This window comes from Anoplopoma fimbria, chromosome 19 (assembly GCF_027596085.1).
Source record: "Anoplopoma fimbria isolate UVic2021 breed Golden Eagle Sablefish chromosome 19, Afim_UVic_2022, whole genome shotgun sequence".
NCBI classification, from domain to species: Eukaryota; Metazoa; Chordata; class Actinopteri; order Perciformes; family Anoplopomatidae; genus Anoplopoma; species Anoplopoma fimbria.
In genome coordinates this window covers 4969210-4982808 of record NC_072467.1, presented here as the reverse complement: position 1 = coordinate 4982808, position 13599 = coordinate 4969210, and the positions used below count along the sequence as shown (strand labels likewise).

General features: G+C 43.3%; 1 protein-coding gene across 1 annotated transcript in view; it reads left to right on the top strand.

The window, feature by feature from the left end:
• Window positions 1–13599, top strand: part of wwox (WW domain containing oxidoreductase) — a 126430-nt gene that overhangs the window by 36382 nt on the left and 76449 nt on the right. Inside the window, exons 7-8 of the mRNA XM_054619803.1 lie at window positions 2113–2298; window positions 5837–6101. Coding sequence (XP_054475778.1) covers window positions 2113–2298; window positions 5837–6101 — 451 coding nt within the window. The remainder of the gene's footprint in view (window positions 1–2112; window positions 2299–5836; window positions 6102–13599) is intronic.

The window sequence follows — 13599 nt, the reverse complement described above, 5'->3', positions numbered from 1 at the left end:
AATAGGTGGTCTGTATAAATACATCAATGCTTTGCATTATGGTGAGCAAAACAAAGATTGTTGTGTGTTTTTGCACACTTTTAGATATGCACTTCTGGTGTGTGAGTTTGAATATGGATCAGGATGAGTGGTGTACACATATCCATATGTTTGTTGCCAGTTCCGCTTTTCCCGTAGCCAATAAAGTGCAGTGTTAATGACCAGTAGTCTGAGCCCAGCTCACACAGGCAATCTCTTCATGCTGGCCCACATTATAATGGAGGTCAGGGGTCATACCCAGGGGGGTTATTTAAAGTAAATATATAAACTGATGTCTCCCTGTTTGGTAGTTAACACCCTCGTTTGACCAGCGCTGAGATTGCACAGTGCACACAGTGTTGTTTGAGGTCCTAATGTGGAAAGAGGGACTGTGGTACGCGGCAATAGGCCTATTAAAGACATTCATTAGACCTGCGCTTATGAGAGAGGGACTAACTGGTGGGCAGTTGAATTAACAGGCCTTTTACATTACTAACAGACTCACCAGAGGCCCATCTGAGCTGCGTGGGGGAAATCGCTCTACTGGCCGGAGAAAGTTGGTTATTGGAGTTTTTGATCACAAATGTGTGATTTACTTTGAGTGACACACTGAGGTTCTTTTGTAGTGTAAGGTCACCAAAATTGCAGTAGATATAAAAATGTGTAAATGATCAGTTTAAAAACAGTGAAAGGTTAAAAAGTTAGGTCAAGAGTTCATACCTGTGGTGTTATTGTGCAGCTTCCAGCCAGTTGATTGCTATCAGACCCAAGAGTTTTGCTTTGTACAGCACAATGTTACTGTACTTCACACTCTATTAGACAGGGGATCACTGGGCCAAAAACAAATGTGTTGTTTTTTTTGTTTGAGAGCAGAACTTTACATCACAGCAACTGTGGTGTTTTGCTCTTCTTTCCTGTTTTATGAGGTTTAAGTGAAGGTCACAAAGGTCATTTATTTACATTTGTTTTTTTTTTCCTCTAAGCCATTAAGTTAGATGTCATTACTTTTTTTATATTATGGGTAAAAATTTGAATATCTCCGTGCTTATGTGTGCTCTGGTGATAATATGCTGTGGTCGGCATTCTCCAAGTTGACTTGTGACTAGGTTTGTGCTCTTTAATGAACCTTGTGTGTTCGGAGGCCTGAAGGTGATCGTACAGTACACTCCTATGTAATAGCATGGGATGGCTCATTATAGCGAGGCATAACAATTCACACATTAATTTTCCAGCATCCAGTTTTTAATTAATCCAGTAGGCAGTCTTAAACACAGGGTACACAAATTGCCTTCGGCCTCATAATTAATTCTAATGGAAGAAATTAAAAATTGGTGGGGTGTGTTTGGATTGTTCGGCTGTGTTACTGTGGTTTCGAGCTCGCTGGAGCGACGCTGTCACCGACAAGGATCTCTCGCTGCCCTGACCAATCCAGCAATCTCCATTCACAGGCACGCGAGCAGGGAGTGTTACTCACTCGCCCACACGAAGTCTGCAAGAATGGAAATGCATCACGTGCCTGTGTTAAATTTTTATTTAGCCCCCTGAATTAAGTCAGTTTTTTTTATTTTTTTATATCATGACTTGTGTTTGTGTATTTTCTTTGATTGTCTCTCTTCTGCTCAGCCTCTCTGAGTCGATGTGTTGGTGGGTTTGGTTACTCAGAGTAGTTACACAGAGCCTGTATCAACACCCATTACTTCCACCAGCCTTGTGTGTTGAAACGGTTTGAGATTGCTTTTCAATGTGTTGTTGCTCTTGGATTCCAGCCAGCTGTATTCAGTATCTACAGTACCTGTCGAGCCGTGGGGAGTTGCACTGGAAACCTCTGTATCATATCAGCATTACTGATGCTCTGTCTCTGTAGACCTCTGAAGTCTACCACACTGTGGAATTAGACACCCTGTTTCCTTTCTCTGCCTTCGCTTCTCTTTTTCTCTTCTTTTTTTTTTATTTCTTCTCCCTGTCTCTCCTTACCTCTTCTTCAGCCTAATATGATATACAAATCCTCCTTTTATGCTGCTGTGTCTACTTCGTTTTCACTTATAATCAATAAAAAGTCAAACATGTTTATTTTCTGCCTTCCTCCCCCCTTAGGCCGATTCACATCCTGGTGTGCAATGCAGCGGTGTGCACTCAGCCCTGGTCCTTGACGGAGGACGGCCTGGAGTCCACCTTCCAGATCTGCCATCTAGGTCACTTCCTGCTTGTCCAGTGCCTCCAGGACGTGCTGCAACGTTCAGCCCCCGCCCGTGTTGTGGTGGTATCTTCTGAGTCCCACAGGTAAAGATGGTAAACTTGTCATGTTAAAAAGGTTGACGATGTATTAGTGCATCAATATGTTCTCAAGAGAAGACTGTTAAAAATGAGAGTTAGAGTATTTGTCTATTTTAATAAATAATAAGCATTACCTGTGCATTTTTTAAGATATCATTCGTATCATCCTAATTCATTCCTAATAAAGATTTGCAAATTAAATTAAATTCCAATCAATACATTAGCACAATTACTAATCTTTAAGGCGCCTTGTGGAGTAATCTAGGAAACAAATAAAATGTATGTTCATGTTCAGTGAATCCTTGAGATATAAAAAACACGTAATGTCGTTTTAGCAGCAGCGCTCATAATCCTGCAGCGGAGGGTGCAGAATGAATTGCGGGGAAACACAAACACACACACACACACACACACACACACACACACACACACACACACACACACACACACACACACACACACACACACACACACACACACACACACACACACACACACACACACACACACACCTGTTCCCCATTAAAAAAAAACTGCTCCATAGCGCTTCAAGAGGAAAAAAAGACTCCACAGGGTACCTCCAACTCATGCAGAACTGGTCTTATGCAACATGTATAAAAATACAAGAATGCCAGACAACTTTGAAGCTATAATTGCCTGATCCTTGTATCACATTGTATGAACTTTCCTTAAAATTACCTCTTTAACGATTTTGTTTAATCTTATTTTTAACCCTTCTCAGAATAGATAGTCCTAGGTGTCTTTCTTAGGATATAATGATTTAACTGATAATCATACATGGTGGACAAAACATTTGTTAAGGAAAACATTTGCTAAAATATTTATTATAAAGTATTAAACCTTCACCACTTCCAATGGTGTCTTCAATTTCCCTATATTTGCCTTCAATTAAGTAAAGCTCTCACTGGAAACCACAGACAGACATGAACTGGACTAAGCAATCCTTGACGGTGTCGTGAACAATGAAACTCCTCTGCTTTCGATTCAGAACTGTAGTTTGTGATTATTGCTAATTACATAGTAACTGCTGCTTTTTTTTATAGATTGAATACAGTACCACACTCTTCTGGTATCTTCAGTTTTCATGAAAATATACTTTCATATTAGCACTGCTTTACCTGACAGAAAAACACTGATGTGATAACAAGTTGCCATAATGGAAATGCACACCTCTGCTAGGTTAGGCTTGTTGTTTAACGTGAGCACCACACCGTTTTTCTCCCCCCTGTATTCCCGAAAACACTGTTAAACCATATTTAAGTCAACAACTTTTCAACTCCAGTCATTCAGTTACAGCTGCTACATTGGCGAGTTTTCACTACAAACTGATAGCTCAGACTTAATGCATATTGTCAAACATGACAGCCTCACTCACTGAAAACTCATTTCCCTCCACATGCCGTCACTATGAATTAAACGTATCATCAACATGATGGATGGACTTATCAGCTAAAATTAACTTTGATCAAGTATCTGCTCCGTTCTGTCTGACCCTCTGACTCAGCTCCTTTCTCCCTTCTTTTCCCCCTTCTGCCATCTATTGTTTTCCAAGTCTATCTTTTTGTTAACTCCACTCCATAGGCTTTCTGTTTTTCCTGTCATTCAGTAGACAGGCATGATGTCTTGCAGTGATCTGTGAGCCTGAGCCCTGAGCCATGTGCTTCAGAGTCAGTGAGAGTGTGTGTGTGTGTGTGCAGCATTGATCCAGTCTTCAGTCAGTCAGACGGCCAAGCAGAGTGATTGATTGGAGCTCGGCAGAGTGACCTGAGACAAGGAGAACATACGCAGAGTTATTCTAGCAGATCAAACAGCAGCACTATTACAGCGGCCATCGTATGAGTTATGTTATACAGACTGCCATGCATGAGAGGACAGGAGCAGCGGAGGGGATGGCTTGACACTCAGATTCACTTGAGGTCACGCTGCTACTACAAGCTGTAGGAAAAGTGAGAGGAAGAGAGGGTAGGAAAAGCTTATTGAGAGAAAGCATGTCATGAAGGGAGTATTGACAGCATTTGATTGATGCAAGACTTGCCTACACAGTAAGAACAGCGAGGTCACACAAGTTTTGGTGGTGTGAAAACTGTCAGGCTGCCGTTGAAACAGTCTACATACGATTTAAACATATTGAAAGGGCCAAGAATGGTCAGGAATTCTCTTTCCTCTTTGCCCTACAGCTCCCTCTCTCTCTCCTTCTCTGCCTCCCCAACCTATACACTCACCTTTCCTTCTCTCCTCCACAAGAAGCAGTGGCTTTAACCCTTTCAAAGAGGGCTTAGGCAGGACTAGAGAGAGTCAGTTACACACACTGACTAGAGGGAGGGGAAGAAGGAGGGGAAATAGACAATATCTCATATTACATCTCCCATTCTGTCCACCTCATTCCAGACCTATATTACACCTATTGAAGTTGCTCCCTTTTTTGTTTGTGTTATTTTCAGTTTCCGCAGATTTCCCGCTTATTCACTTAGCCTCCCCTCACAAGCAGTGTGTGACCCCTGACCTGGCAGCATATTGTATTCCCTAAGCCCCTTGTCTGCCGGTAAAGCATTGACCTATAAGGGACAGGGCTGGGAGAGATGGACACACAGGGAATGGCTGGACACTTTATCAGTTTCCACCACAGGGGCTTACTGGGGAATTGGCCCAATACAGGTTTACTTTGCCCTAGTGCGGCATCGGATCTGGTCAAACAAGGGGAGATAGTATTCTTCAAAAAAAATTACCTCTGAGAAATCTAAGGTTTAGCTCTGGCTCCATGCGAGATATTAACCAAAACGTCTTTATTTTACAATGCAAGTTTTTGTGTGAAGCATCTGGCGAGGTTATTCATTGATTGCAGATTTACTGTAAAACCACATCCAGGTGTAACTTCAGTATAACATGTAGACACATTTTGGAGGAAAAAATATGCATTTGGTGCTCAAGCAATTGATTTATAAACCTCTACTTGCTAAAGTAGTTATGAAGTTGCAGCACATGAAATGAAAAGCCTGCAGATGTTGTAATTTAGCCAAGCAAGGATGTTGCGGAAGGCGACAGTAAACAAGAGGCAGCGAGCTTGTAAAATCACAACAAGGAAACCAGGTGACATTTTGATTGGTTGTTTTCTAATGACTGGATTAATATGTAGGATGTGTTCCACCGGTTTGGAGCCTATGTCCCGTTCTCCCACACATACACAAACACACAGGGAGTGCAGTTTGTGCGCCTGTGTATTGTGATGTTATTGCGTGACTGCATAATAACACAACGAGTGGTGTAATGTTTAAGGGGCCTTGTCAAACATCTGGAGTTTAACAGCTCTGTCGCAGGCAATTAAAGAACATCATGTCACGTCTTTGATTTGTATGCAGCCTGCACCACACATCTGTCAGTAGAAAGCCTAGACACACACACACACACACACACACACACACACACACACACACACACACACACACACACACACACACACACACACACACACACACACACACACACACACACACTCTAACTACTCTTGATCTGGACTATGTTTCAGGTTCACGGACCTGTTAGACTCATGTGCCAAAGTGGACTTTGCCCTGCTGTCCCCCCAAAAGAAGGAGTACTGGTCGATGCTGGCTTACAATCGAGCCAAACTCTGCAACATCCTCTTCAGCAACGAGCTCCATCGCCGCCTCTCCCCTCACGGTGTCACTTCCAACGCAGTGCATCCTGGGAACATGATGTACACCTCCATTCACCGTAGCTGGTGGCTGATGACCTTCCTCTTCTCTCTGGCCAGACCGTTCACCAAGTCAATGGTAAGGGACAAAACCAGTTTGAAGTGTCATATAACCTTATGTTATAGCGACCTGACTAATGTCCGCCAAGAACTTTTTTTTATACCTACAGATGTTTATAACCACCAGAATGGATTGATTTATATTTGGTAACTTTTTATTCAAGTGGAGTTGCTCTGTAGGTAGTTATAATGTTTCACATGGAAAGCAAGTCAGTGAATTCACCACACTGTATTACTATCTTCTTGTTCTGGCTCTGAATTGTCCTTTACTCAGCCTATATATTTGTCTTGGCACGTTCCTGGGAGAGAGGAGAGGAAAAGGATGGAGAGGGGTTGATCTGCTGAGTGCTGAGGGCTCACGGAGAGAGTCTGGGTTTCACAGATAGAGAGATAGTCCGTGGTTTGTTTTCCTCTTCCTCCTGTCACTGTTTATTTAACTCTGAGAGGCAGTTCCTCTATCCTCTCACAAGGGTAGGCGATATTCCAGATCCTGTGTGCCGCGCCTATCAGGTTACAGTAAATGCACTGCACAAACTCAAGTCTCTACTCCTATGCAGTCATGTACTCTAGAGTACTAGGATAATAAGCTCTCCGTCAAATATGTTTTACCATCAACCTCATCCCCATCAGGAGAACGTATTACCAGATATTTTCAGATGCATTATCTTAAGTTCTGAGTCCCATTAGCAGGCTGACTCAACTGCTACAGAATAGACGTAATGTCTTCGCCGGCTGCTTTTGGAAGATACAAATAGAGGAGGCCAGGTGCTGCGCCAGAGGGACCTGTGTTTTTGTGTATCTGTTTACAAGTTTAATTTTGAACAATAAAACCAGATCCCCTCAGAGAATTGACTCTCTAGTGTGATGGTGGTGGGAGTTAACATGACCCTGGGAGCTAACGGCTCCTGGTAGGGTCTCCCTTTGGCAAACTGGTCCCAGTAAAGGGGTGCAAAGGGGTCCCAAGATGGTGCAAGACATAAAGCTACATCATGAATGAGTAGCTGGGCTCACCTCTACACACAGCGCAGTACCTTCTCCTTTTTAGGAGTAAAAGAGAGACAGGAGCTAGTCAAGTGTGGGGATGCTGAGCTGCACCAGTTTGGAGTTTTCCTCTGAAAGGAGTGTGGCCTCTATTAATCTGTGTTTTGCAGAGACCGGAGGCCTCCCTGTTTTAAATACCTTTGCACTTAATAGTGCACTTTGGAGTATCCAGCTTTCTCGTAGTCTCGGCTTGTGGTCACAGGCAGGGCAAGGGGACTCTATAGTGGTATTGTGGGTGTACTTTAATGCTCACCTGGACAATGATGGAGAAAGCTAAAGATAGTGGTGACTGGGAGGAACAGCCTTTTTTTTTTACATCAAACTTCTTGAATTTTCCCCCAAATTTTGTTGTGAATCTGATGGAGCTTTTTTCATTTGATAAAACAGTTTAATGTTATAAAATGTTTGTATTTTACATCTACAATAACAATTGCTGTCAATGGCATCCAATTAGATCAAAACATATAAAAACGCACTGCTATAGTTTCCTCTAAAGGGAATAACCTCTTTAGTGCAGCTCAGAGCAGCAGCTTTTGTGATCGCGGTGTGGATGTACACTAAACGACTACATGAAAGTGTTCTTAGTGTCTCATGTGTGCGCTCATAAGGTGATGTTAGGTGCCTGAGGTTAACATCCTCACACACCTTGGATATGAACGATAAAATCCAACACTATGATTTATCTTAGTCTATATTGTGTCCTCTGCTCTGTAAGACTTTTCAATTGATAGCAGCTCTCTACCCTTTAGGCTCCATGGCCTCCTAATATATGCCTTAGTTTGACTATTAAATCTTTCCATTAGCTACTCCTCGTACTTTATCAATTTAGTGTTTGCACTGAAGGGAAAGTGTGATGTGTTGAAAGGCAGCGTGTTGGAGTTTTAGTGAAGCGTTATTCTGATCCATCATGTTTGACAGACACGAGGCCTCAGGCCGTCATTTGTCTCCCTTCCTTCTGACATAGGATGAGAGATGAGAGGAGCTGCTCCTCAGCACCTTTCGCAAAATGCCAAGCTGAACATTTCCTCAATTGACTATTTCTATCACAAAAAAACTCTTTTTTCCCTCCTCCTTCTTTACCTTCTGTTACATTTGTCTTAGCTCTTTTTCATCACTTGTCTGTCTTGTTTAAATCTTCGAACCTGGACTATGTCAATTTTAGACAGACCAAAATTTCTTCAACATACTTTTTAATCAGATTTGAAAGTGTACCTTAAAGTGGATGACACTTGTGTGTTCTTTGTGTGTCTAAAGATGGGTGTGTAACGTTTTGGATGTGAGCACACGGATGCAATTAGCAGAGCGGTTTCTCCTCCAGAATGGGGCTGTGGCTTTTTCTACACGTGGTTAATTAAACGTAGTGTGGATGTTAGTAAATATTAAAGGACAAAGGTAGAGCTAGTAATTAAATTCTGGTGTGCTGACACAGCGATTAGCTAAAACTCATGTCTGATAAAGGCCACACACAGACGCACATAGATACAGAGGCACACCCTTAAGCTAAGCATTTGCTCTTATTTAAATCTGGGGTTGATAAGGCCCCTGAACGTGTATCCTCTTTAAAACCCCACTCCTCACTCCGTCTGCCCCCACATTAAGGGCTTAATAAAACAGTGATATTATTTCAGTTATTGGTTGCAGGGATATGAAGATGGTATCGCTTTAATTGCTTGCGTACGCTTGCGGGATCCATGGAGATTGTTCTGGGATGCAAACATAAGCAGAATGTCGACTCCAAAAAACAATCACAAAGCCCCCGTGTGTTCTTGCGCAAATAACCAGCCTCTCATTTAAAACACAGGTTTGATTTATAGGAGCACAGGTGGAGTGATCTACAGTTGCCATACACAAGAAGAAACACACACACACACACACACACACACACACACACACACACACACACACACACACACACACACACACACACACACACACACACACACACACACACACACACACACACACACACACACAATATGGAGACTACTGAAACACCTGGAGCTACATGCGGTCCTAAATCTTTCATTTGATTGTTGTAGTAAAGGGAATGTCATGTCAGGCCATAAGCTGCACATTTGGTCATCCAATCATATGCATGCATTCCTCCCACATTAAATGTGCTTCACGCTATCTTATTTTATCATCCTTAACTTTTATCTTTCTGCTATTGCATTTCCCTCGCAATTTACCAAAATATATTTTGACTTCCTCAACTTTGCATCCTTTGTGTTGTGGATTCTACTTAAGGCAAAGAAAGGCAAAGAAACTTCTCTATTAGCAGGGAGCACAGCCCACTCTGCTATTGATGTACAGAGCTGATTCTATTTTGCTGAGTTGAGAAAGGCATCTATAAAGAGCCATGACATTTTAATCAGCCAAACTATCTCTCACTAACATCATGTTCCCCTCCCCGTGCCTTGATCTACTTATCAGAGATCCAGCGACCCGGCCTGTAACTCCTGTTTCTTTAATTCAGCGTGTTTAGAGTGGGAGTTTCGCCTGTGTCCTTTGGTGTGATTATCAGCGTTGAATGATCTGTCCTGCAGGGGTGTGTACTGCATGTGTTTTTGCCCAGATTTACAGTATGTGTGTGTGTGTTCTAAGCCAATAAAACAGCCGTTATCACAGTTCTGTTTAACGCTCAACATTTGATTGACATAGATTTGGCTTGATTTATGATAGGATTTCAGGATAGGATTTTGGGCCTTTGACTTTGAACGTACTGTATATGCTGTAAAAGTTATTAGACAGTTCACTTTGAATCAAAACTCACGCTGAACACACATTTAAACAGCACAGAATGAATTTCCGTGACTGTTGCAGTTATTAGTTGGGCTGTAACCTTTGTGAAGTTGTCAACGTCTTGTCACGCTGTAACGCTGACCCTGTGACATTTTGTTGACTGACTGATTGCTCCCTCAAGATCAGTGTACCCTCCGGCTCTGAGCAGCTGTGCTCAGCCTATACTCATCTAATCTATACCTTAACTATAGGCACAGACAGTGCTGAGCTGAATGGAGATCAGTGTGGGCAGTGGCTCCAGTACCTCATCACCCACTATAATGGATAGAAAGAGGGGAGGGAGATTTTGTGGGCACAGGCCTAAGAGGCTCCGCTGGTCCAATCAGACATCTTAGTTCCCCGAGGGGCCGGTTTCATCAGCGCTCTCGCCTAGTCCCATGCTTCTTAGCGTTTTAGCATGATTATTTTACCCAGGATCCTGCCTCGGGCACCAGGCCACCTTTTTACATATGCACAGGCTGAACTTTTGACCAGGCACCAGCAGTCAGAACTGTATTAGAGGAGCGGTTGTTCATTCAGGAGTAGTGGGACCGCCGGTGCCTCCTCTGTGCTGAGCCCTGCCCACTGTGACCAGGAGCTCACTCCTGCACCTCGGGGGTTAACCCCAGAGACAGGTCCTGCAACGAAGACGTCGGCATTAACATATAACAGACGCACAGTGAGGTTGTGGTGTATGTGAGCGCAGCAGCCACTTTTACCTCAGTGTTCTTTATCAGCTTCTCTCTTGCAGACAGACATAAGGTCAGGTGCTCTATCTAGTGGAGCACACAGACGCTGTGGCTCTGCTGCACACCCAGGCAACTTGGGTATGTATGTGTGTGTGTGTGCTCTGGTGTTGTGTGTGTGTGTGTGTGTGTGTGTGTGTGTGTGTGTGTGTGTGTGTGTGCTCAACCATGTGGAAAGGAAGAGGAGCAGAGGTCCCAATCTCCCCGCCAGCCCCCCTTCTCCTCTGTGGGGTTAGATGAGCTGCCAGGTCCTTGTAATAGAGTCCTCTTGGATGATTAGGAGCTACACAGGAGGGGGGTCAGCTCCAGCCTGACTGGAGACACTGTGTAGGTTTCTCCTCAGTGGTGTAGACAGAATATTACAAATTATGCCAATTGGTATGAGGTTCACATACTCGGAGTGGTCTTCTCTGATGATGCATCAATTTCCTTTTAGAGGCCATGTTTTAGAACATTTTTTAAGGAAATAGATATAATGAACGTGATAATCCAGCCAGACATTCCCTGCTGTGCTCCTGCACTGTATGGGAGGTAGAGAGACATAGAGCGGGAGAGACTGACATAGAGCGGGGGAGACAGACATATAGGGGGAGAAACAGACATATTGGAAGAGAGATAGACATAGAGGGAGAGAGAGATGTGTTGGTGCGGGATGGATAAAAGCATACAATCCCATTCAGCTGTATTGACATGTGTGTTCCTGCCCAATCCTGTTACTGGGATTATTGTCCGCGGAGATACCATTTCATTAAAGAAAACACACACACATGCTCAGACACACACGCACGCACACAGTGGGTGAACAGAAATGGCCTGAGGCCTGGTTATGTGGTCCATTGCACAGGGAAACAGTGTAAATGGTTTATTGTGGATGAGTTGATGTGATGGAGAGCGTGTCCCGATCAATAAAGAACCAATCAAATGCTGACAGTCTGCTACTGTATGCAGTCAGTCATTCACCCCTCCTGCCTGCGTACAGTTATACAACATGAGTGTGAAGGAGGTATGAACAATATCCGCGTTGAAAGCAGAAGAAGTTGAAAAAAAGTAATTTCCCAAAACTTCAAACTTCGAAAAATTAATTTTTTTGTGTAGCTGCTTAATGTTGCAATTTTGTTTTGTTGATAATGTTTTTTTAAAAGCATTTTTGCAGAGTGCACATTAGTTTCACCTCTTTTACAAGATGTTTTTCTGTGACAGACTTTGACAGTTTTGTTTGTGAAGAAAGCCTCAACCACTTCATCCCTGCTCCTCCATCTCCAGACACCTCAGGGAGGCCATTAGGACATCTCCCCAGCCAGGGTTGTCTGTGTCTGGGCTGAGTCTGAGCTGAGGCTGGGCTAAATTACCCCAGAGCCACAGGTCAGAGCCAGCTAGACCCTCGTTGCCAAGGGACTCTCTCTCTAATATAAGGGATCACAACAGGCCAAAGAGCCAGAAACTGACCTGGCCAGAGAGACATCCTCACTCACTTACCCTCTACTCTTCCACGTTGCCTTCTTCGCCCTCCATCTCTCTTACCTTTAGAGCTTCAGATCTTTTTTCTCCTGTGACCCCCCACCTCGGCTCACACACACACACACACACACACACACACACACACACACACACACACACACACACACACACACACACACACACACACACACACACACACACACACACACACACACACACACCACTCCCTCCCGTCTTTGTTGTGACATGGAGCTGATGGACTATTTTTCAAATTGATTTCAAAAATGTACATAAGCAGCCGATCCCCTAGCCCAGATTACCTATTGATTTTTAATATGAAAAGCTCATTATATAAGCAGGAACTGCAACACAAAAAGCTAGCCAACCTTTGCATAAATCCTTTAATTGAATTTCCAGAGCCCGTGGTTCTACATTTTTTAATTAAATCCATTTCTTTTTTTAAGGGTTGCTGTGTAATTTGCATGCTGTGAAGTGGGTGCTGTCCCAGATAAAGTGCCATTGATCCTTATTAAGGCTCACCTCTGGGCTCGCTGAAAACCAACCGCAGAAATTAAATGTGCTCATGGTGCATACACTTATTGCCCGCATGATAGGATTAGAGGCAGGGAGAGAGAGAGAGAGAGAGAAGGAGGGAGATAGAGATGGAGAGAGAAGGAGTGATGGGGTAAGGGTGGGGGGTTATTATTAATAGTTGTTCATATTAATGTAATATTTCACCTTTCCTCCTCTTGGGTGAGATTGTGAAGAGCTTGTTTATAAATACAGCTGGGTCCGGATATTGTTTGGATTGCTCATCTAATATACTGCAGTCTGATGTGTTCGGGTGTTGCGGGTCGCTGCGATTTCACAGTTTGAAGGTAGCCTTTAAATCTGACAATGACAGATATGGCCCCATGTTCATGTTCAACACATTCTGCTTAAAAACACATGGACCTCTTTATATTTAGTTTGAAATGAGGACAAGTGTTCCTGATCGAATAATCACGTGTTAATGAGACCACTGATCATATCTCTCATTGATCTTTAGGAGGACTTGGTCTGCAATCTTTGTCAGTAGAAGGTGTTTAACTACCTATTTAGATTAAATGATACTTCATTTTCTTGTCCTTACCCTATTCAGCATCAGGTAACCGAGAGTGTGAGAGCAGTAATTTCTCTCCTGCGTTTGGTGATAGCCGGTAACGAAGGCCTCTCTTTCCTTGTCTTCCTGTGTGGCTGTTTGCAGACTGTGGAGTAAATCAATAGGGATTAACCTTTGACCCCAGCCACATACTTATAGCCCAGTCCTCGATGCTCACACATCTCTCATCAGTTTCACTTAAACACTGCACCTCACTCAATAAGGCACCACACGCTAATTCATTTCAAAGATGGAGAGGCCCCTATCTCATACACACACACACACACACACACACACACACACACACACACACACACACACAGACACACACACACACACACACACACACA